The sequence below is a fragment of the Hyperoodon ampullatus genome, assembly GCF_949752795.1.
Source record: "Hyperoodon ampullatus genome assembly, chromosome: 17".
NCBI lineage: Eukaryota > Metazoa > Chordata > Mammalia > Artiodactyla > Ziphiidae > Hyperoodon > Hyperoodon ampullatus.
In genome coordinates, this window is record NC_136930.1 from 3,101,420 (window position 1) to 3,125,366 (window position 23,947).

At 43.9% G+C, this 23,947-nt stretch overlaps 1 protein-coding gene across 1 annotated transcript; it reads right to left on the bottom strand.

The window, feature by feature from the left end:
* Nucleotides 1-3,011: 3,011 nt before the first annotated feature.
* On the bottom strand, nt 3,012-22,422 carry LYPLA1 (lysophospholipase 1; the record flags this gene model as incomplete). The annotated part of the gene is made up of 9 exons (XM_079722363.1): nt 3,012-3,640; nt 5,222-5,398; nt 6,705-6,806; nt 8,914-8,987; nt 11,568-11,638; nt 13,441-13,488; nt 15,278-15,343; nt 21,523-21,554; nt 22,354-22,422. The coding sequence occupies 9 exons, from the start codon at nt 22,420-22,422 to the stop codon at nt 3,587-3,589; spliced, it is 693 nt and encodes a 230-aa protein (XP_079578489.1). The 3' UTR covers nt 3,012-3,586.
* Nucleotides 22,423-23,947: the final 1,525 nt, after the last annotated feature.

A 23,947-nucleotide genomic window follows, 5' to 3' on the forward strand; every position in this document is an offset into this window, starting at 1 on the left:
GAAGATCCCACATGCCACGGAGCAACTAAGCCCGTGCACCACAACTACTGAGCCTGCGCTCTAGAGCCTGTGAGCCACAACTACTGAGCCCACGCACCACAACTACAGAGCCCACATGCCTAGAGCCCGTGCAACAAGATAAGTCACCGCAATGAGAAGCCCGCCTAAATAAATAAACAAATAAAAAGAATCTGTTTGCCTCTTCCAGGTGCCCGGGGGGCAGAGCCAGTCTGAGGAAATCCTTTTTTTTTTTTGCCTCACCTTACAGCATGCTGGGTCTTAATCCCCCGATCAGGGATCGAACCCAAGCCCGGCAGTGAAAGTGCCGAGGCCTAACCACTGCACTGCCAGGGAAGTCCCCAAGGAAACTGTTGATATTAACTTAGAAGCTTATGTGTTTCCAGGCCACATTAATAGTATAAATTCAAAATCCAAATATCTATGAGGACAAGCTTCTGGTTAAACAAATTCAAGTGAAGAGCTCCCTTCTCTCTCATTCAGAGCCCAAGCCAAAATAGACAAGCTTCCCCATCACTTCCTGGCAGTCAGACCTTTTTCCAGTTCACCTTATGACAAAGAGTGTAGCCCTTAAAAAGGTGCTAGCTTCATAACGGTGAGTTATTTCTGAGACCCCAAGTCAAGTGTGCCGTGTGGGTTTTAGGTCCCTTTTCAGTTCTCTCTGGGTACCGCAGGATGCAATTTCTTTAGGGCAAGCTGATTTTTACCCTAGTTTATTTAGCATTTCTAGGTGTTTTGAATTATATGAAATATAAGTTTGTGTTGTATTTATTTATTTATTCATTTATTTATGTTTAGAAGCATTTAAATTACCTCACAGGGGCACAGGGCAAGGCAGGGGACCACAAAGTAATTAAGGCACATCATTTTGAACCCTGGCTCTTACACATAATAGCTCTGTAACCACAGGCAAACAGTTCATCTCTCCAGGGATCAGTTTCCTCTTCTGTAAAATGAAGATAAGGTTGATGTGAAGATTATATGAGTAAAGGATATAAAATGCTTAGTACAGTGCCTGCCTGGAATATATTAAGTACTTAACAAATTTTCACTTTTTAGTAAATTTTACAAATAAAATGGTATGTTGTTAGGAGGGTGTCACGTATCTACTTCTAAAAAGTAGCAATAAGGACTTCAGTAGTAGGCAAACCTCCCAATGACTCACATACATAGACACTGTCGTTACCTGTCGACAGACGTAAACAATACCACGCTCTGACCACATCTGATTGTGAACCAAGAGTTTCAAAAGGATGATGAAATCAAAGATTATCACGTGAAATATGATGCTGCTGTGAAGAAGGATAAATCTAAAAAAGAGCTGAAGTTGAAGAGAGCATTACAGTACAGAACTCTCTTACCACGAGGGCTACCCCAAAATAGAACAAGCAGCCTCACAAAAAGGTGAGCTGTCACTTTATTCAAAAGGAGAAGCTGAAGGACTGCTTAAGAGGCAGAAGAGACGGGATTCCTTACTGGGAAAAGTTAGAGATCAGCAGTGAGATAAAAGGAAAAGAAACTACTTGGACAACTGATTTATGACACGAATTTTAAAAATCCCATGAACACTACATGGAAGGAGAAGACAGAGGGAAACACCAAACTTCTTAAATAGGTTAGGAACACTGAAAATCAAACTGAAGATTTGTTCAGCTTGTTAATGACACTGAGGAATAGGAAGCCTGGGCCCCGCCTGGAGAAAGCCAGGCGGGGGCCACACCACCATCAAACTTCCCTCTCAATGTGTGTTCCTGGGATTACACTGTCGCTTTCCTCCTTTTCCTTACAGACAGCCATTCCAAGGAAACCCAAATGTTAAAAATAATATTCCAAAGAGCCAGTCACAGAAAAGCCAGAATTACATTTTATTTCACATTGATAGAAACCGTGAAAAAGATTTACATTTTCCCACGTTACAGCACATTTCAATGGAATATTTCTTGCCATAAATTAGATCTTGCTGATTTGTGTATGTGAAACAACAGTTTATATTCTTCAAGATAAAAGCAAAATGACTTAGTAAATGATTGTTTAAAAACTGTAAATCCAGACATAAACGTATGGCTTCATTATTAACATCCTAGGCACTGTCCATACGAAATCATTTCCATCTTCAAGTAGCACCCATTTATAAAGATGCGTTCCTAACGGTGTTCTAGTCAGTTGGAATACAGCAGAAAAATTAACAACAGCTCAGAAACATCAGGCGTACATTTTTGCTACATATTAAACTGGGTGGTAACTACACCATATGTACTGAGTTCTGACTTTTATTACCCATAAACTTGTTTTCAAATAATGTTAACCAATAATCTGAAAAATCTATTTAAAATCAAATAGTTGCTACTTTTATGTTTGCACAGAAACTAACTTAAAAAGATCCTCTCTGACTAGAGTGAAAATTTCAAATAAGTCCACTGGCAGATAAAAGTAAAGCAAATTTTTCAAATGGATTGTTCATTTCCTACAGCAGTCGGTTTCAAACATATGTGCAAAATAAGTAAACTAAAACTCTGTGCTATGAGGAGAATCATCTTAGAACAAATCATCTTAGAAATTACAGTTTGTAAGATCAGTCTTAAATATTTCAGAACATACTAGAATATGACCTAATTATTCTTTCAGTTAATTACAGAAAAATACAACCACAGAATTATTCTCATTACCTGGACTGAAGATTCGAGTAACTCTGCAGGCCTAAACTGCAGACAAAGGTCCAGTTTCACAAGTAGTGTAGAAACTTTGAAGGGATGTCTGGCTTCTTTCTACAAGTATAAATGCACTTTCAGTGCCGTCATATCTGTGATTCAGAATGTCAAATTACAGCATGTATTGACAGCAGATGTCCATGGCAAGTAGGCAATATTTGGTCTGTTACGAAGGATAAAAAAGAAGAAAGAACACATTTCTTTTCTAGAGAGGAAAAAAGAGTATTAAATAGAAATTATATTCAGGAAAGAAAAACCTGGCCCCCAAATAAAAGGGCCATTAACTGAAGACAGCAATGTTTCCTTTTATTGACACTTAGAAGCATTATCCCTATTATGAGGGATAATGTAATAACACCTCATTCTTATTACACATTATAATCATTAAGTACATATGAACACATATATAAAAATACAGATACTGCATGGTGACTAAGTAATTTGGGAATAAGTCCAGAGTCTTAAGTCACAGCACGCATAGACATTTTATGTCTTAACTGCCCATTTATACCTGAACAAGCTTTCATTAAGCATACTAATAATTTTCAAGTGATGTAATAAAAAATCTGGTTACAGTATTTTATTATTTTGCTGAATTACATAGGAGAGAAAGAAGCTAGCTGCTTCACCTATTTTAATACTAATATATTCTGGATCATGTTATACAAATACATACATAGAAACTTAAAAGATCATAAATTTCCCACGAGGAGATTTATTTAGTCTGTGTCATTGGTGTGTATTTGCAAAACATTTTAACACTGCAAACGTCAGAGGTTTCAAGATCGGGCGCAGAAAAAACTTTATACTCTACGACGACGCTGCTGGTGTGCGCTTCTCCACACGGCCTCTCAGTGACGTCAATCCATGGGAGGTAGGAGTTTATCAATGAACTGCTTGACATCCATCATTTCCTATTTGGAATAAAGAGATTATCAATATGCAGTTACACAAATCAGAAATTAAATCCCCACTAAATACCGCTAACTAAAACCACATTTTTACTACAATTACATAAGAAGTGGTGAAAGAGAAATGAGGCGCCGATAGAAATTAGAAAACATTTCCCACGATGATGATTATCGTAATTCAATGATCACTCTCACGTGTTATGAAGTCCTATGAAAAGGGTCTGCATTTGCACTGCTTGAACAAAATAAAACACTGGGGGTGGCGGGGGTCTAAAAGTGACAAGAACTACACAGAGAAGACTTGGTATGTACACAACTGCCGTCAGCCAAGTGTCCGTGCCCAGCTTCTAACACGCCCTCGTTAGAATGAAATGCTACATCAACAGCACCAAATGCTTTGTGCCTTCCCAAAGGATTCGCACACGACCAGCCAGCTGAGGCTGAGGGAAGCAGGTCCCCAAGGCAGGCCTGGGGAGACGCAGAGGTGAATCCACCACCGAGGAAACCGCTCGACACCTCCTGCGTCTGGCCCAGCTTTCTCACTTCCCTCCAACGCATTTCCTGCTGCCACCCCTAGACCCACACGTGAGCATGCAGGAACCCTCACCCGCGTCGCTTCCTCACTCGGCAAAGGCGCGGCACAGTGGTGGCCGGTCTCCCCGCCGTGTGGCCCCCACTGCGATCCCCCCTCCTCCAGCCCCACCTCCTGCCCCTTCCTGCCCCGAACTGTCCGTCCAGCGCTCTCCAGTGTGGTGAACAGAGTCGCATCCCCACACACACAGCCGCCTGCACCTGCCCCTTGAAGCCTCAATGTGCTGACTCAGAGGCACCGAGTCTGGAGTCCTGGCATCTGTGTGTTTGTTAAGCTCCGGGGGAGGGCCGGGCGGGTGTGCTTTGAAAACCACTGCTCTGGACCCTCAGCTCCTCCCTCCTGGTACCCGGCGTGTCGCCCTTTCTGGATTCAACGCATCATCAGGGGCTCGACTATGTTCTCAGTAACACCTAGCATCCCAGGTTCCCCGTCTTTCTGGATAAGTCATATTACTACCTGCCTTCTCTGTCCCGAAGCAAATGATTTCGCCAGGCTGACAGATGCAAAAAATGTTAACTTGGACTGTCTCAATGCTTAGCAATTGATTTTTATTCTAGTCCTTTTCAAGCCTCCAAACCTATCCTGACAACCCTCATTCTTACGATCACCCGTCTCAGTTTTTCAGAGCACTTTTAAAAAACTTCTAATATAACACATACCACATTCTGCTTTCTATATAGTTACTTGGATATATATTCTTCTCCCTATTAAAAATTTTCATTTTAAGTAATCTACTTTAGATTTTAACAAAGAAATGTTTTTTTATTTGTCCTTGAATTATTTACAGTGTTTACATGTAATAAGAAATTAGAGAATGTCTGTTGAATTAAGTTGCAGAAACTTTGATGTAAGTCCTACTAACCTATGGTTCAATGTGAATTCATTAATTAATTTCTTTAAATCCCCAAGCAGTCAAATGTTATTTATCTTAAAAATATCACATGCAAACAGTTGCAGACGTGTCTCTATAATTACTGCTTCCAAACACTTACCTGTTGACATGAACTGTGCATCATGCCTCCATAGGTTTTGAAGGTTACATTGGTTGGATTTACCAATGTCTTTAGCCTTTCAGCAGTAAGAGAACCAAACATTAGGGGAACTAAAGGATCCAAATCTCCATGGCACTGAAGAATAGAAATGTCTCTATTCACGCCACTGATAGGACCCTGCAAAAAAACGGAACAGGACTAGGATTATTTATTCAAGTGTGTGGAGCATTGTGCTAGGCACCTACAACATGTGCTTACTCATATTATAGGTTATATTTGGCCACAGAAATATAATTCCTCCCATCCTTATACCCCCCATCTCTTTATTTAAACTTTTATAGGACATATGATTACCCTGCCTTGTACTGTATGTTTTCCTAATGAATCAGTTCCTTGAAACACATTGTATCCTAATCATATGTTCGGGTGGCTGGACACAAGCAGTATATTTTAGCTGAGTCATGTTCTTTGCAGCTCTTATTTTATTTTTTTAAAGAATGTGTAATTAATTAATTAATTAATTAATTAATTAATTTTTATTTTTGTCTGCGTTGGGTCTTCGCTGCTGCGCGCGGGCTTTCTCTAGTTGCAGTGAGCGCACGGGCTTAGCTGCTCCACGGCACGTGGGATCTTCCTGGACCAGGGACTGAACCCCCGTCCCCTGCATTGGCAGGCGGATTCTTAACCATTGCACCACCAGGGAAGTCCCTCTTATTTGATTTGAATAAGAAAGTTAATAAACAGCACTTACTATGTGCGAGACACCAAAGGGTTACTATATGGCGATAAGAAACAAACCCCTAGGTTTAAGGATGAATTTGAAAATAAAATAACATCCATAGGCCCCATGTGTACTATATATTGCTTTATACTGTTGAGTATTTAGAAATTATATTCTACACTGAAATTCTGCTACCAAGCAATGAACATACTGAGCATTCAAAAACAGCATTTCTATGTGTAAAAAATAGCCCTAATTTTGATATATATCTTAAAATGTACCAAGGACTTCAAATATAGAATTTATGACAGTAAGGACTTCCTTCCTCCTTCCCTCTCCCCCCACTTTCTTCCCTTCTTTTTTTAAGGACTCATTTCTTATTCTATTCCATGCAACCCACGGTAAAGACAGTGTAGTATACAGATAAAGCCTAGCAATGGTACATCACAAAAGTCTAAGGCAATTCTTTTTAAAAAAGGATGACTGATGTAGACTACGGGCTTTGAGTGACACTGACGTGTCACCGCAGGTTCACTGGTTCTAACAAATGTGTCCTGTGCCGTGGGACACTGATGGGGGCTGTGCGTGTGTATGGGGGACGCAGGTGTATGGACACCTTCTGTACTTGCTGCTCAATTTGTTGTGAACCTGAAACTGCTTTAAAAGATTAAGTTTATTAATAATCATAAGGTGACGGTGTCCTCAACATCATCTGCCATCCCTCAGCTCAGGGATGCCGCGCTGCAGGCGTGGGCCAGGCACCTGTGGAAAGGAAGCCCGCAGGGGCAGCCAGCAGCTGAGAGCGGCGACGCCGGCCAGCTTCTGCTGTGTGGTCAGTGCCGTGTACAGAGATAAAGCTCCTCCCTGGAAAGAAAACAGGGAAAGTCAGTGGGACACAATTTCTGCCGGCAGCGACGGGAGTGATTCTTGTTATCAACACCGTTCATAAAAAATCAGAGCGGGTGGCTGACGCCCAATACAATAGGCAAACTGGGAGAGATACATGCACACCCTGCCGCGTCCGCAAGGACCTGACTCTCCACAGTGAAGACCGTCGTGAGACCACAGCGACTGCCCAACCAGCCAACAGCAGAGCCCGCTGCTGCCCTGACAATGCCGTAGGGACGTTCCGAACTTATAGTTACTATTTTCTTTGTTTTGGCTGCACCATGCATCATGTGGGATCTTAGTTCCCCAACCAGGGATCCAACCCACACCCCCTGCAGTGGGAGCGCGGAGCCTTAGGCAGTGGACCACAGGGGAAGTCCCCTAGAGTAACTATCTCCTCCTCAGCAAACATGTAGGACGAAAATCTGGTCTTAAACTGGTATTACTTTCCAAAACAAGAACTCATGAGAAGAACCCCGCGGCGGACACCTCTGGAGCACTGGCCGCCGGCTCACAACACCCGTATCCTGGGGCCTGCGTGCCCTCTGACCCGTGCCCATGGCTCAGGGGGGCCACCAGAGGACCTGAGATTCTTTCTCATCCGAGAGATTTTAAAATTGAAATTCAGTGACCGTCAGTCTCTCTTTGTGTGTCTGGAACTGTAACATGTAAACTTAAGAATGGGAAAAGCTACAGGCAGCAGACGGCCAGCTGCAGACAGACAGGCAAGTGAAGCCAATGGGCAGAGAAACAGGTGAGAGACAGCCCCGATGGCTTCCCGAGTCCTGGTGCCTCCTGGGGCCTTGCTTCATTCTCATCCGTGGCCTCCGTGATGTGACCCCAGACTCGTAACTTACTCTTTCTTGCCTAAGGTGTTAGGAGTTGGTTTCTGCAAACTACAATCAATGAATCTCATAGACAGAGTCCTGTCTGAATGAAGCATTCATTTTTGTACCCATATTTATGACACAGTGTGTAGTACAATGTACATTACCTGTGAGTTTCGACACATACCAAATCAATAACACGTCTTTTTACTGTATTATACCAACGACCTGTGTTTCTACTGAATTCTAACTTCTAAATGACTCCATAATTCTGACACTGCCCTAATTCAGGTAGTCTGGACACTAACTTGTTGACCCAGAGGACTTACAGACTGGCAGCTGGGGCAGTTTGGGGTGAGTGACATGGCCAACAGGTGATGAGCTGAAATTAAGATGTAAACTCAGTATGATGTAACTGTAGAAAAAGTACAGAAGGTAGGAGAAAAAGTACAGAAAGAGAAAAAAGATGCCGAAAATAAACATCATGTACTTTTACCTAAAACTTTTCTTACACGACAGGAAGAGGGAAGAGGGTAGAGTGATGTCACCGGGACTGACTTTGCTCCCCTCCCAGGGACGACCACCATCTGCTCGAGAACGGGAACCACTGAGGGATCCTTGAACACGGGGTGAGGCTGAAGCACCCCCGACCCAGGGACCAGGACAGACGCAGTGGAGGTCAGGAAGCGGCCGGCGCAGCCCCTGCACTGGGGTCGCTTTGTGGGAGTCCCTACCCCGATCTCACCCCACCGGGATTACAGGGAAGTCCGCAGGGCTCGACCACTGGGAATCTGTGACAAACAGAGGGAAGGAATTCTCCTGTCTTCGACCTTATTATTCCATTGCTCGCTGCTCCTGGGAAGGGGACTTACACCTGCGTTTAGGCAGAGTTTCGTTGAGAGAGGTACAGAGTGTTAACTCAGACCTAACTGCGTGTGTACTAGTTATTTTAGAAAAATACATTCCAGGTTCCAATCAGTTTCCTTAAAAAATTGACTTTCGAGACATAATCTATAGGGTGAAGGCTATCACTGAAGAGAGAAAACTAAAAAAGGAAAAGAGCATGACCTACTCTCTAATAATCAATCATTATTTCTGGTCCATTCAAACTTAATTCAGCATTAACAGTAAGCAATATATCAGATTCTATAACATCTTCTAAAAACAGGACTCCTCCATAGAAAAATGGTTGAAAGTACAGACTTCTAGATAAATATACTGATGACACTGACATATCACCCAAACTTTTATCTTACCTGAGAAAATCCTCCCAAAATAATTCTGTTAGAAGGAATGCCATTCTTCACCTCTTGGTCTATCAAAGCTTTTACTAAAAATAACATAAAAGTTAAATCACCAATACTTTCAAAGTTAAGCCCACTGATATCATTTAAATAGGAAAAAAATTAATAACAGAAAAGCACAAAGTACATTAAAGGTAGAAACAAGTGAAAAACTTGGAGCACTCTATTAAAATACAAAACTAGAATGGATTTTCAAAAACTCAGATTTTGCAGCTGTTACTTAAACTGTTCAATTATTTGTTGCATAATCTGTAAACAAGTTTTTTCTCTCATCAACAGATGGATACGGATAGTCCTTTATCCATGGTCCCTTCTGCTCATATACATTTTACAGTTCTTTCTCTTCAATGAACCACAGGCATTTGTACCTAAAAGCTGTTATTTTTAAATCGTAGGTAGTTAACTAGTTTACATGGTTTGTGACTGACGGTGTTTAAACAGTTCACTATATTAGTTAAAAAAAAAAAAGACAGTATACTTTTGCCTATAGCCAGTAAACAATGTGGGAGAAAAATCAAATGAATTCTTTTGTTTCTGCAAAATACTCTGACACGCATCATTAACTGTATTACTTGATTAACTCCTAGAATTTCCTTTTTCTTTATAATACTATGTTTTGGGGATAATTGCACCTTTTATAAATTTATCTCCTCTCATTTTTGACATATGTGTAAGTTTCATTTTCTTAAGATGAAACTTTCCAACTTTATATTTCCTTTTTACCAAAAACCTAAAACCTGCTTTTATTAGAACACTGCAAAAACCCCAAAGCTCAAATTAAATGTTTTTTTTTCTTTTTGTATAAATTTAGTTCTTAGGGCTTCCCTGGTGGCGCAGTGGTTGAGAGTCCGCCTGCCGAGGCAGGGGACGCGGGTTCGTGCCCCGGTCTGGGAAGATCCCACGTGCCGCGGAACAGCTGGGCCCGTGAGCCATGGCCGCTGAGCCTGCGCGTCCGGAGCCTGTGCTCTGCAACGGGAGAGGCCACAACAGTGAGAGGCCCGCATACCACCAAAAAAAAAAAAAAAAAAAAAAAAAAAAAAAAAAAAAAATTTAGTTCTTAGAATAGCCTGAAAAGCAAGGGGTACCCTGATGGGCGTGTGGAAAATGGGCTAGAGAAGCGGAGAGGAGTAAAGAGGTGAAAGCCTTGTTGAGAAGCCTGAGGCTTTATTGAGGGGGAACCGCAGGGCCTGGGTGGGAAAGGAGATGCAGCCCTGCGCTGGGGAGGGGCAGGGAGCTGGGGCCACTTTCCCTCCGTTTCAAACAGCTTCACTCCTCTGGTTACACCAAGCGCTGAGATAAAGTTAAATGGTTACTGCAGTCAGCTGTGGAGTGACGGGTCCTGATTCCAAGCCCTGGACGCACCCCGAACCCTTTCTTCTTTGTTCACGGGCACATCTTCCCGGCCCCAAACGGAGACACCCCTCATTCCTAACTCTGGGTCTCAACCCGATTCTCTCCAATCAGACATCACGTCAGACACAAAGAATGCCACGGGCCAACCCTACCCGGGGAAGGGACTTTCACCCTGCAACCCACTGGGCCTGGCCGTCTGTTCCACAAGGCCCACCCTCCCTATGTTTCCAGGGTCTGACAACCCACCCCCAGACCCGACACGAGCTCGATTATATGTTGACAAAACCCTAGCTCTAGGAGTGCAGCTTTGATCCACTTTTCCATGGTCCTTAAAGTCAGTGTCCTTGGTTTGACATTCCTTAATATCCAGTATGTTTTGAATGCATCTTCCCTGTTTTAAAGTTAAGAGTTCTTCTAAAAAATAAAAAGATTTTTAAAAAGGAACCTACCTACCGTTTTTGGTTTTTAAACGAGTTTTGAAAATTTCCAACAAATGTAAAAATAGGAAGACCGTGCAGGGTTCCCTGGGTACCTATCACCTCGCGTCTGTGACGAACGCCTCACAGCCAGGCCTGTTGCATCCAGGCCACCGCGTCATCACCCAGGTCATGAGGGAGGCCGGCCTGGCCACCGCGCTGTCTACCTGTCAGTGTTGCAGTACACACGAGTCAAAGACACACGTGCTTCTGTGCATGGGCTAAAACCAGACTTCTCCCGATAAGTTAGTGTTCTTTATGCTTTCACCCCACAGGTAAGCGGGGTTACCATGTTCATAAGCGAGGACTTGACTGGAGACCCTGTGAAGCACAGCTAACACCGTTACCGGAGTGCCCAGTGAGATGATTGATAGGAATCGCCTGGCAGGTCCCATAGTGTTCGAGCAGGGGCCCCTCACTAAAACTAACCATTACCATAATTTTCATTATACATCCTGACATCATTTGTAGCCTTATCTATGCCCTTATTTCAAATCTCTTTAATGACGATAACTGGCCACAGCCATCAAACATGCTGCGATTTTCTCCACCGGCCTACGTCCATCAAAGCAAAACGACGCATCCGACAGCACTCAAGTCTGACAAATGCCATTCCTCCCCACCCACCTCACCTTCACGGGCCATAATTAACGAGTCAAACAAGACAGTGAGCCATCAGAAAGGAAGGACAGCACCACCTGAGTTTAGGTAGCTTATGTAGTATTTCATCAACAACAATACCACGACTGAATCTACTATAAAACTTTTCTTACTTACCAGTTTCTGCTGCCTGTTTAATTCCAGTTTCATCTTCCTGTGAATCTGGTGAAAGCCCAATAATGTCAAACCTGGAAAATAAGGCAAAATTCTAGAAGAATCATTCAATTCTAAGAATATTTACTCTTGATAAGAAGATAGTAATTTTAGAGAAAAAAGGCTAACCAAAGATATTCTCTAGAACATTAAACTCAAATTAAACTGTCTCTGGGGACTTCCCTGGTGGTCGAGTGGGTAAGACTCCGCACTCCCAATGCAGGGGGCCTGGGTTCGATCCCTGGCCGGGGAACTAGATCCCACATGCCACAACTAAGAAGTCTGCATGCCGCAACTAAAAGATTCCACATGCCACAACTAAGACCCAGTGCAGCCAAAATAAATAAATAAATATTAAAAACAAAAAAAAACTGTCTCTGGAGGCCAAACGGTCAACTTAAATGCGTGAATGTGACATCCTGTAAGTTCCCCTCACACCAACTAGATACAGATTGTATTAAAAGGTCACAGTACCACATAATTTTAAGGTAGAAACACCTGAAGAATGACCTAATCCAACCTGACACCCACACAGGAGTCTCAAACCACAGCCCTAAGATCTCTGGAATAAACTCCAGCCCCTCGCTTCCCTCCTAGTGCATCATAAGTCAGCCGTCTGGAAAGAGCTACTTCACCACGGCACCTGCGCACGCGTGGCCCACACCTACTGCACACAGGCCTCCTCTATCCACATTCTGCAAAAGCTGTCACCACGCGCTGCAGCGACCTCAAGCCAGAGGCTGGGCGGCCCTCCTTTGGCCCCGACTACCTCGCTACCCACTGGGCGCTTCCACTATGGTCTCGAGCAACGTGAGGTAGAAATTTTGCTTCTGGATAGGAATTTTGCCAGAGAGGGAAGGTGGAAGAATCAAAGGTCAAGGTAGGCAGGAACCTGTAAAAGTTGCCAAGCAATGTCCAGTAGATAAAAACGAAGGTGCAGGGTGGGTTAGAGGTGAGTGGGAACAAGCAGAGGACAAGGTGGTGACAGGCTGGAGTCCCCACGAGGCCTCAACAGGCAGTGCAGAGACGGGGGAGCAAACTCACGAGGGGAACAACTATGCTTGACAGTCAGGTCTGAAGTAAGTGCCTTCAGAGATGGAACAGTTCCAGATGACAAAGCCCAGGGGATGCTGTGGGTGCCTGAAGCTGAGAGAGGCAAACGTCAGCGGAAAGAGAAGAGTCCAGGAAGTGACAAGCCGGTCAAGGCTGTGAATGGGTCATTGACACTGGATCCCCTAGTCACCTGAAAGGTAAGATGGTGGCAGGAGCTAGAGGGGAAAGGAAAATAGGAATCAGGTGTCAAAGCCATCAGTTTTGAACAGACGTGATGGCAGAGCCTCAGAGCAGCAGGAAGAAAGCATGGTCTGTAAGTGGCTCAGAGAACAAAGAACCGACTGTAAAGCACACAGGGAATGCCTGACATCATGAATGTCCTGAGAGGGCTCGACAGGAACTGCTTTCCTTAAAAACTGGCCAGCTCTCCAGGAAGGCAAGACGGTGGGAGGTGGAGAGGCCGCGGCTTCCCCAGAGTGGACGCCATGCGGGCGCACGAACACGTCTGGGTACTGAAATCAACAAAGGTTTATCAAGCGGTGAGAGGTGTTCTCTACGGTATTTCTATCCACCCATTCTCTCCTGTTTCTCTACCTGCTGGTGCAGCTCCTTAAGTTTACCACAAATCTAACATATAAAACCTGAAATAGTCGAATAAAGGTTAAATTTATACAACTTTGCAACTTAAAAATAATTAAGTAAGAACTGCTATATGCAAAAGCACTTCTGATAAAAAAAAAGTATAAGTAAAAAGTTCTTATTGAATAAGTGAAGTCTTACTTACCAAGAAGGCATGGCCATGTTCATATTTAATGTTACAGGCATAACCGGTCTACATGGGGAAGAAAAAGAAAAGGAAAAATAAGCATAATATACCGAAGTACAAAACCTGATAAATTCCATCAACTGAAGATGATTACTTGAGGCCCTCACAAAACTGAATGCTACAATTTGAATAGATGAGCTGCTTCACTGCACATACACCTGCACAATTCTGTTCTCCACACCCTCCAAATGGTTCTCAAGACAGAGCCGCAGCTGGAATGGACTAAGCTTGGCGAATAAACAACATTTTCCTTCTTCAACATCTTTATTTGATACTTTCAAACCAGACACGAGAAGGAAAACAGTAACCAAGACAGATGGAAATTTCTGAGACTCTGACTAAGGGGCTAAGGATACAAGCAACTTACTGCACAGAAACGGTGGCATCAATTCCCACAGGCTCAAATTACATTTTTGCTTATTTTCTAGTTCTTAGCTATGTACCTGCTTGTTTAAGAGACCTCTAAATAAATAAGGGAAATATAAGTCTTGCCTAAGTGTCCATTATACCCAACTCAATTCTGTGATGAAAAACTTGCTGGACAACCTGAATGCAGCTAGGTACAAAAGGAAAGAAAAACAAATACACTCTAACTACATCTCACCACCACCCTCCTGACTCATGAAACAAGTCTACCTTAGAGGTCACAAAATCTTAGTAAAATTTCCATGAGAACATAAACTTCCCTAGGTTGGGAAATAGCCTTAAACTAAATTCAATCTTGGAGCCAATAACAGTGTAGCAGAAATTCCAACACCATCAAGAATTCTGTCTTGCAGACATAGAGAACAGACTTGAGGACACAGGTGGAAGGGGAGGCTGGGACATAGTGAGACAGTGGCGTGGACGTATATACACTACCAGATGTTAAATGATCGGGTGCTTTGTGACCGCCTAGAGGGGTGGGATAGGGAGGGTGGGAGGGAGATGCAAGAGGAAGGGCATATGGGGATATATGTATACGTATAGCTGATTCACTTTGTTATAAAGCAGAAACTAAACTAACACACCCTTGTAGAGCAATTATACTCCAATAAAGACAAAAAAAAAAGAATTCTGTCTCTGGCATGAGTCAGATTAATAAGGACACAGCAACCCTTTCAGGATAAACAGAGGAGGAATGTTTTCTTACATAATCTCATATTTTTCCTCTTTCACATTTATCAACTCTGCTGCTACGACCACTTCGAGGATGAATTACTAACCTAGCAGCATGTATCTCACCCCACCTGTTTCTCAATGGCTATTGCTTCTCAGCACACTTTGACCTAAGACTTGCTCATCTTAGTGATTTTCTGAGTTTGCTCAAAACTTACTAGTTTCTTTCTGACACCCACAAATGTCTTCGGAATTCAAAACCAAACCTAACAGTCTCCAGGGTCTGTGCTCTTTCCATGCTGCATCACATTGCCTCTAACTGATCAAATTTAGGCGTGTTTTCAAGGTAGTAGAGATTTCTCCCAAACCTGATAGGGAAATCCCCTTCAGAGACAGCTCATGAATGTCCTGAGAACTTCACAGGCACTTGTATATCTACAAAATTTTTTCTGGCTGTGAGTTCAACTGATCTCCAAGAGACAATTATTTTAAATTTCTCAACAAAAAAGATAAGAAAAAAATTCAATGTAACCAGGACACATTTTAGTCTCACAGAACTTACTAATCTTTATTTTGAAGCTGAACATTTAAAAGATAAAAATTAATTATATTCAAATGCTTTGCTGGAAAAGTAAAGCTATCACGATTGTTCCTCTCCAGACTCTGAATCCCAAGCCTGAAAATTGAAAATACTTACGCGTGCGGGCAGATGTATTTGATGTGGGCACTTCTGATACCTGCAAAGGCTTCTGCCCACCCATGCCTGGTGGAGAAACCATATGAATAACACCATTAGATACTGCTTTAAATTCCAGTAAGTTAATAACAGAAGAGTAAATCTGTGAGGGTAAATTTCAACCCCTTAAAAGACCACTACCAACCTAGAAACAACCCAAAGCTTATGATTTCAGCTTTACCTGCGGATAAAAATGACCTCATGATTCCTGAAGAGCAGTGTTTTCTCTTTCATATACTTCACTGGGCTTTATAATTTATAAAATACATTTTTTAATCTCTTTATAACCTCCCAACAATGTGCCTAACAAAGTAGGCAAGACAGATGATATAATTCATTTTATATGAAGAAAAAATTCTCAGAGGAGTAAAGTAAAGCAGCTGTCTGATATTTCTCCATGCCTACTACACCATTAAAAATAACAACCTCATGGGACTTCCCTGGTGGCGCAGTGGTTAAGAATCCGCCTGCCAATGCAGGGGACGCGGGTTCAAGCCCTGGTCTGGAAAGATCCCACATGCCATGGAACAACTAAGCCCGTGCGCCACAACTACTGAGCCTGTGCTCTAGAGCTCGCGAGCCACAACTACTGAGCCCACATGCCACAACTACTGAAGCCTGGCACGTCTGGAGCCCGTGCTCCACAAGAGAAGCCACCGCAATGAGAAGCCTGAGCACCGCAACGAAGAGTAGCCCCCGCTCGCCACAACTAGAGAAAGCCCGCGCGCACCAACAAAGACCCAACGCAGCCAAAAGAAGAAAAAGAAGTTGAAAAAATAACTTTAACATTCTCTCCTTATGCGTATATGTACATATATATGTTCAAAACAGAATATGAGACGTCATCAAAATCCTTCTGGCCAGAAATAAACAGTTAATCTTTCTACATATTTCCTTCCAACTTTTTCCATGTATATCACTTGAGAAATAGATACAGATTTTACAAGAATGGGATCATACTATACATACATACAGCTCCCTGTGTCTTTACACTTGACATCACACCTGACACTTTCCACATATTACCTCTATTAGAGGGTAAAATAAAGGTAACTTAAGACCTTTTTGGATTAAATAGTTTTGAAATAAATGTTAAATGCTTTTCTATTAACTACTCTATTTTAATCCACCTTCCCCCAAAGTGTTAAGGAAATACAGAAAAATTAATAACATTATGAACATTAACACTTATGTAACACTGACACTGAGCCAGGCACTATTCCAGAAGTTATATATGGGTGCATGCATGTGCATATGTGTGTTTCCATGTGGGTTTGTGTGTGTGTGTATGTGAGACTTTAGCGTGAAAAGTACAAAACATGTTGAAAGAAATGAAAGAAGATCTATGTAATGGACATCCTGCATTCTGGAAGACTTAATATTCTTAAGATGGAAGTGCTCCCCAGATGGATCCACAGTCAATGCAGTCTCTACGAGAATCACAGCTGGCTTTGCAGAAACTGACAAGCTAATTCTACAATTCATTTGGACACTCAAGAGACCCAGAATAGCCGATCTTGAAAAAAGGATATTGTTGGAGGACTCACACTTCCCAATTTCAAGTTACTACAAAGCAACAGTAATAAAGATTGTGACACTGAAAAGACATACAAATCAATGAAATAGATTTGAGAATACAGAAATAAACCCTCACATTTACGGTCAGTTTATTTCTGAACAGGGTGCCAAAGCAAATCAATGGGGAAGGAATAGTCTTTTCAACAAAAGTAACTGGAATAAGTGGAAACCCACATGCAACAGGATGAAGTTAGACTCTTACCTCACACCATGTACAAAAATTAACTCAAAATATAGCAAAGACCTAAACGCAGGAGATCAAACTATAAAAGTCCTAGAAGAAAACATGCGAAAATCTTTGTGACCTTGGACTTGGCAATGGTTTTTTAGACGTGAAGCCCAAAGCACAAGCAACAAAGGAAAATACTCTAGTAAATAATAAACGAGTAGGAATCTTGGGTTCTAGCCCCAACTCTGTCTCTATCTAGAAGTGTGGACTCAAACAGTTCATGCAGCCCAGTGGTTTTCAGAAGTGTGGTACCATCTGGGAGCGTGTTAAAAAGTCTGTGATGACACTGGTTCCTCGATTCCGGCCCAACACCACAGGGTTTTTCCTAGTCATCCGCCTTCCCATATTCGTAATTCCGCGAGAAAGCTGGCTTCAGCTCTGGCAGTTCTGGGCCAGCAGTGCAGGTTGGGACCTGCCTCCCCCCAGGTGCCCCACCCCCAGTCACGCTTCATGCATGGGAACACCCGCTCCCCTCACAGCTGACTGTGACACCGGAAAGCACAGCTCTGATAAAGGGGGGCGGGGAAGGAGAAAGCCGGGCCCTCTTCATGGAAACCCCTCCCTCCCCTCCATATATTCCACGCGTCGCTGGTCTGTATTGCCCATCTGTGTGAGATTTTTCTAGGCCAGATTGTAAAAGTTTAGAAAACAAAGTTTCAAAGGCAGAAGTGGTTAAGTGGGTCAGATCTTACTGAGAGGTCAGATAAGGAGAGGATTGAAAATAATACTGTAGACTGCCAACGAATAAATACCAAATGAAGGACTTTTTTAAAAGATCATTAATTGGCAACCATCACAATAATAGATCCAGACAGCAATCGTTAATGGGTGCTAAATCCACAGGTGAAAAATTGGTGAGAAACAGATATTTTCATAAAATCGAAGTATCTCCCCACAAAACACTTTTTAAGTGCAATTATATTTATTAATTTTACTGTGGAGAAACCTGGCAGACACTACCTTAACCAGATAATGAAACACAGTATCATCAGCAAAGGCACAAAAATCAACACAGTGTGGTCCCAGGACCACCACAGCAACCTCTGTGGTGTCCCTGCCGAAAGGGAGACGTCACATAAACCCAAACTGAGGGACATCCTACCTAGGAACTGGCCCATATGGGAAAAGTGTCAAGGTCACCAAAGACAAGAAAATGGACTGCTCATGACTGAAGGAGCCTCAGGAGACGTGACAGCTCAATCTAACTTGAGATCCTGGATCCATAAAGGACACCACTGGGTCAACCCAGGGAAACGCAAGTGGGGCTGGTGGATGTGATGGTAGCTTCAGATCAGTGTTAACGGCCTGACTGATGGTTACACCATGGCTATGTGGCCATGTCCCTGTACTTACAAAATACACACTGAAGCTCTATGGAGCCATGAGGCAACATGTCTGCAACTTACTCTCAAGCGTGTAAGAAATGTTAACAACTGCGTAATCTGAGTGACAGGTAGAAGGACCTCTAAATACTATTTCTGCAACTTTCATGTAAATTTGAAGTTATTTTAAGAGAAGTAGTTAAAACTTTTACATAACAACAACGAGGGAATGTAACCCTCGAAGTAAATCTGTGAGTCCAAAGTATACAAGTGGGGAGGGGCAAGCTCATAGACATCAAAGAAGTGGCAGGATTAGAAAATCACATCACGGTAACAACCTACTCCAGCAAGAATCATCCACAGACGCTAAAAACATCAGGTGAAAGTCTGATGTACGATTTGCGTCTCCCCACGACTCACTCTACCTACACAGGGAGAATAGGTGCCGTAGAGAGACCCAGAGGAAGAGAGAGACCACCTTTATCGCGTGATCCGGGTCGGCATCAGTAACGGGACGGACGGTCCCACCTGCCTCCTGACGTGATGCAATGAACAGGCTGTACCACGTACGTGGTGTTCGTACCAAAAATGCACAAGCTGAACGTCATCGTGAGGAAACGTCAAACAAACCTAAACAGAGGGGCCAGCCTGATCCCTGCGGAAACGTCCATGTCACGAAGGCCAAAGAAGAGCCGAGGGACTGCTCCAGGTTAAAAGAGACTGAAGAGCTGCAGCAGCTCAGCGCAGTGCGGCTGGGATGGAAGTGCAGGCGGACAGGATTACTGCAAAGGACACGACTGGGGCAGCTGCCAAGGTCTGTCAGACGACAGACTAGACAGGATAACAATGTTAAATGGCGCTGAATCTCCTGAATTTGGTAATTTTCTGTGGTTACATAAGAGACTCTGCTTGTTCTTAGGAGATACATGTTGAAGTCTGGAAATAAAGAATCATGGCATCGGCAATTTATTCTCCCAAGTTCTGGCAAACATAGTAACATATTCGATAGAGATCAGTGAATCTGAGTAGAAGGTTTTAAGGAATCTGTTTTATTCTTGCAACTCTTCTATAAATTTGAAAGCATTTCAAAATAAAACAGTTTGAAAATACTATCAAAATAAATATGTATCTCTGGGTTGTTCAACTGTTTTTCACTCTCTTCTCAAGCATATTTGCATTTGAATTTTTTTTACAAGACAAATGTAACATTTTCATAATCATAAGACAAGCTGTTTTTATTTTGGAAGGAAAACTGATCTTATGCAATATAGTTTGAACGAACATATTTTATTATACATGTTATGCATAGAAACAATTTTGTGGTCAGATGTGTTTCCTGCAGAACTTTTCAGAGCTTTAAACATGCTAGTGCATACCCAGTAAATCTTCTAGAAGAGAATATGCCATATCATATTTCCTAGACACTAAGATATAATCTAAGTGGCACCACTGAAAAAAAGCCTTTTATAAAAAAAAAATCACCACCACAATAAACACACATATCGTAAGATGAATACCCATCTCAGTAACATAAAAATGTGGGGGAAATGACATATTAGAATTGAGAAAATATAGAATTATACAGGGTCCCCCAATCTTATTTGGCCATCAGAGACTTTTCATGAGAACACAGACTGCAAGACCCAAGTTACCAGACAGCACACCTTGGCTGGTCCTGCACAAAAGAACCTTAACCAAGAAAGGCAAAGCTGCCCATTTTCATAGCTGAGTTGCTTAATCCCTATCATCCTCTACGGTAACCTGACAAAAGAACTTTAGTTCTCCAAAAAGTATCTCAAACATTGAATTGCCACTTGTCAGATCGGCTGGTTCTGAATTTCGTCATGTGCTCATGGAAGCAATCTAGCGTCAGCTTTCTTTGGTGCTATCCCCCAAAGTAAATACTGTCAGAACTGAAAACCTCTAGTTCTTTACATGAACTTAATTCTTAGTCAAGATGTCATGGCTGCTCTTGGGTGTTTTTAATCTCACATTGTTCATTTTTTTTCATCACTTTCACTCTTAACTTTGGTCTAAAGAATCTGGCTAAACTGGGGTCCACAGAGAATCTTTCTACAACTGAAGCTTTTACCCCCTGGACTGATTCTTCAGACCTTGAAGCTCTCTTTATTGGGAAAGTTACAGGTGAGCAAGATCCTCCCTGGGTTCCAGCATCAAGAAGGGTTTGGTGATAAAACAGAGCTCCTCTAAAACCTCTGTTTAGTAAAATAAATAAATAGTAAAGTAAGTCTGTCCTTTTCATAGGACTACCTGATGGCCAGAAACAGTCCTATAACCTTTCCCATAACTCCATGCAAGGCATGTGTCATGGACCTCTATTTGGGAGGCATAAGAGGGTATTAGGAATCACTTTTAAGAATGAATCTGGCCCAGTGCCTCCTTGCAAAGATTTAATCGTTTCTTGGCTATCTTATCAAAATTTATTTATCTTCACTCTTCCTCCAATTCTTCAACTTTGTAACAATGTTATAACAACAATTTGATCGAAGTTTCAAACAGATAACCACTGATTTAAATTGTAAAGTGCTCTCAATATAGAAAGAGACTGAGTGAAAGACAAACCATGTGGCTACAGTTAGCACAACAGAATGTGTTTGCTAAGCCTCCAAACAAATCTTTGAGCTGCATCCCCTGCCCTTCAACGGAGTTTCTTCTTTTAAGGGAACATCGGAGCTGTCATGCAGAACGTTCACATTGCTATTACCTCACTTATCAAAATCAACTAGTTCTTCTCAACCTGCCCTGAAATTTTACCTCCTCTGGAAAGCTCTCACTTGCATCTCTACAAACATACCTCCCATCTCTGGTATCCACTACCCACGGCAACTCAAGGAGAAGTTTGCAGTTTTAATATGTTCCAGACAGAGGAGGTGAAGAGTGACAAAGTAAGAGGATGAGGGGAAAATTCTGGGGGTTTTCAAAAAAAGAAAGGATTCTATCTCATGACTGGACTGTACGAAATATGACTATCGATCTATGTTTATACAATCCTAGAATTCGTTGCTCGTGTAGAGTTGCACGACCCGTTTCATTAGGGTACTAACAATGGTACCTACCCTGTGTCTCCCAATCCATGAAGGAAAATCACCTAGAACGGAAGAGGAACAATGAGTAAGCAATGCCTAAATAAACGCAGCGGAATGTTAACACTCCAGAGCCCCAGTTAAAGTGGAGGCCGGAATCACAGAACACTACCTTCAGCAAGTTAATCAATCTCTACAGACCTCGCGTAAGGGGCAAAAGCACTTAATGTCTCTCGGTGCAGCTCCTAAGATAATTAACGTGGGGTTTTAGCACTTAAAGAGGTCCCAGTTAGACAGGCTTCTGGGCAAATGATCACATTCCAAGAAAAATCGTTTTGTCTCTTTCAGGTCAAACCATGAAAGTTCTCACGCGTCCAGTAGAATTCCTCCATCCCAAAAGGAGCTTCTGGCGGCTAAAAGTAAGTTTGAGATCCTCACGCACAAGTTTCCTAAGGAACAGCACCTCTGATCGAAAAGGACACTAAATCTTCAAACTTCTTTAACTGAGGACAGGGGTGCAAGGTGACACAATCAAGGCATCTCCCTCATGCACAGACAAGGCAGCAACGTGCTCCAGAGCCACCTGGAGTTGGGGCGCCGTCCGTTCAAGCGGGTGCCTCCGGGGTCCCGGGGCGGATCCGCGCGCAGGGTCCGGGGGATGCGGGGCCGGGGGCGCTGGGCCTCGGGGCCGCCCGCCCGCCCGCCGCGACCCCGCGCCCTCCGCACACAGCCCGGCCGGCCTGCGCCCACCACCTCGCCCGACCCCCCCGGACCCCCCCGGACCGCACGCCCCGGCCCAGCCCCGGCCCGCCGCCCACCGGCCCGCGACGCGACCCCTCGCGAGGCCCCCAGCGCCGCACTCACCACGGCGGTGGCCTTCCGGACGGCGGGCACGATGGCGGGCAGCGGGGCCGACATGTTATTGCCGCACATACACCGGCTCCACCGACCGCGCGTCGGAAGCGGAAGGCGGAGCGGGCGCCGGGCCGCTGCCCAAGAGGGTGCGAGCTCCGAGTCCGGCCCGCCCACGGGCGCGCGCTCAGGCGCGTGCGCGCCCACGCCGCGCCGCGCCGCACCGTCCCCCGCCCCGCCCCGCCGGTCGCCCCACGCTTCACAGTGCCCGGCTGCCGGACACCGCGTTGGCCGCGGCAGAGGGCGGCCCGAGCTGACCTCCGGCCCGCTGGCCGCGCGTGCTCCGTGCGGGCGGCCGGCCTCGGGGGCGGGGCCGCGCGGTCACTCCCGACCCCACTCACTTGCAGAGGTCGGGAAGGACTGGACCTGGCGGGCAGCTTCTGCGGTATTTCCATTGGGGGCTGCACAGGTGTGTAGTTTGGGGGCCCGCGCCTCGCCTCCTTTAAACTGCAACTGGAGAGGGAAGCACTCATTTGTCACCGAGTTTCCACAATTTGCTGATTGGTGGCTCTGGAGGTACTACTGATTTAGGCCCCAGAACACATGACCCCATTCTACAGCGGTGGCCCGATGCCCATCAAATACCTGGTAGGATCTGGGAGGGGCGGAGATGGACACACCTAAAGGCAAAATGCCCTGACCTTCGGAGGGTTACAGTTGACCACTGGAAAAAACCCACACCGTGAGAGCTGTGGTTCCGTTTTATTTGGGGACTCACTGAGGGCTATGCCCTCGGACACCTCCTCTCAGCGCTGAGGATGTGCTCTGAAAAGGTGGGGCGGGGTGCGAGGTCGGTGGGTAGATGATTTTGGTCCAAGTGTGCATGCAGTCAAGCATGTGTCTCCCTAGAAGTCAACCATGTGTCTCCCTAGAAGTCAAGCATGTGTCTCCCTAGAAGGTTGCTGCTAGTGAGAAGAGATTTAATGGTTTTAGTGCTTTTCTGAATGTGGGAAGATGCAAGAGTTTGGGTTCATAAAAATTTTCACCTGGAAGTATATAATTATGTGAAGTCCTGTTCTGCCAGTTTTCCCCAGAGCACAGGGTACCTCATCCTGATCTCAGCCCTGAACTTCTTTCTGGAGGTGTTGAAGGTCAGCGACTGCAGTGGCTACTGACTTCATCCTTGTAGAACCAGGTGGCAAACGACAGGTTTTAGTTTTCACAATCTACTGGAGAAGCTTAGAGGATATATACAATCTGTTAAGAGGAAGATAACAGGCCCAAAATGGAGTCACTTGTGCTAAGCCCACATCATCCCCAAACTGAAATTTACTACCTAAACTTATTCCAGTTTCAATCTCTGGCAGGATGTAATCCTAAAGTCAGTCTGGAGTTTCCTAGTCGGCGCTAGTGAGTTAATCAGCCTGTCTGGACCCCTTCCATCCCCCAAAGAAAAATGAAGTAATCTGCTCTTTCCTCCTTGCCACCCTCTTCCTGCCTTTAAAAGTCTTCTGTTTGTGCGGCTCCCTGGAGCTCCTCTCTACTTGCTGGATGGGGTGCTGCCCCATTCATGAATCGTTGCATAAAGCCAATTAGATTTTTTTAT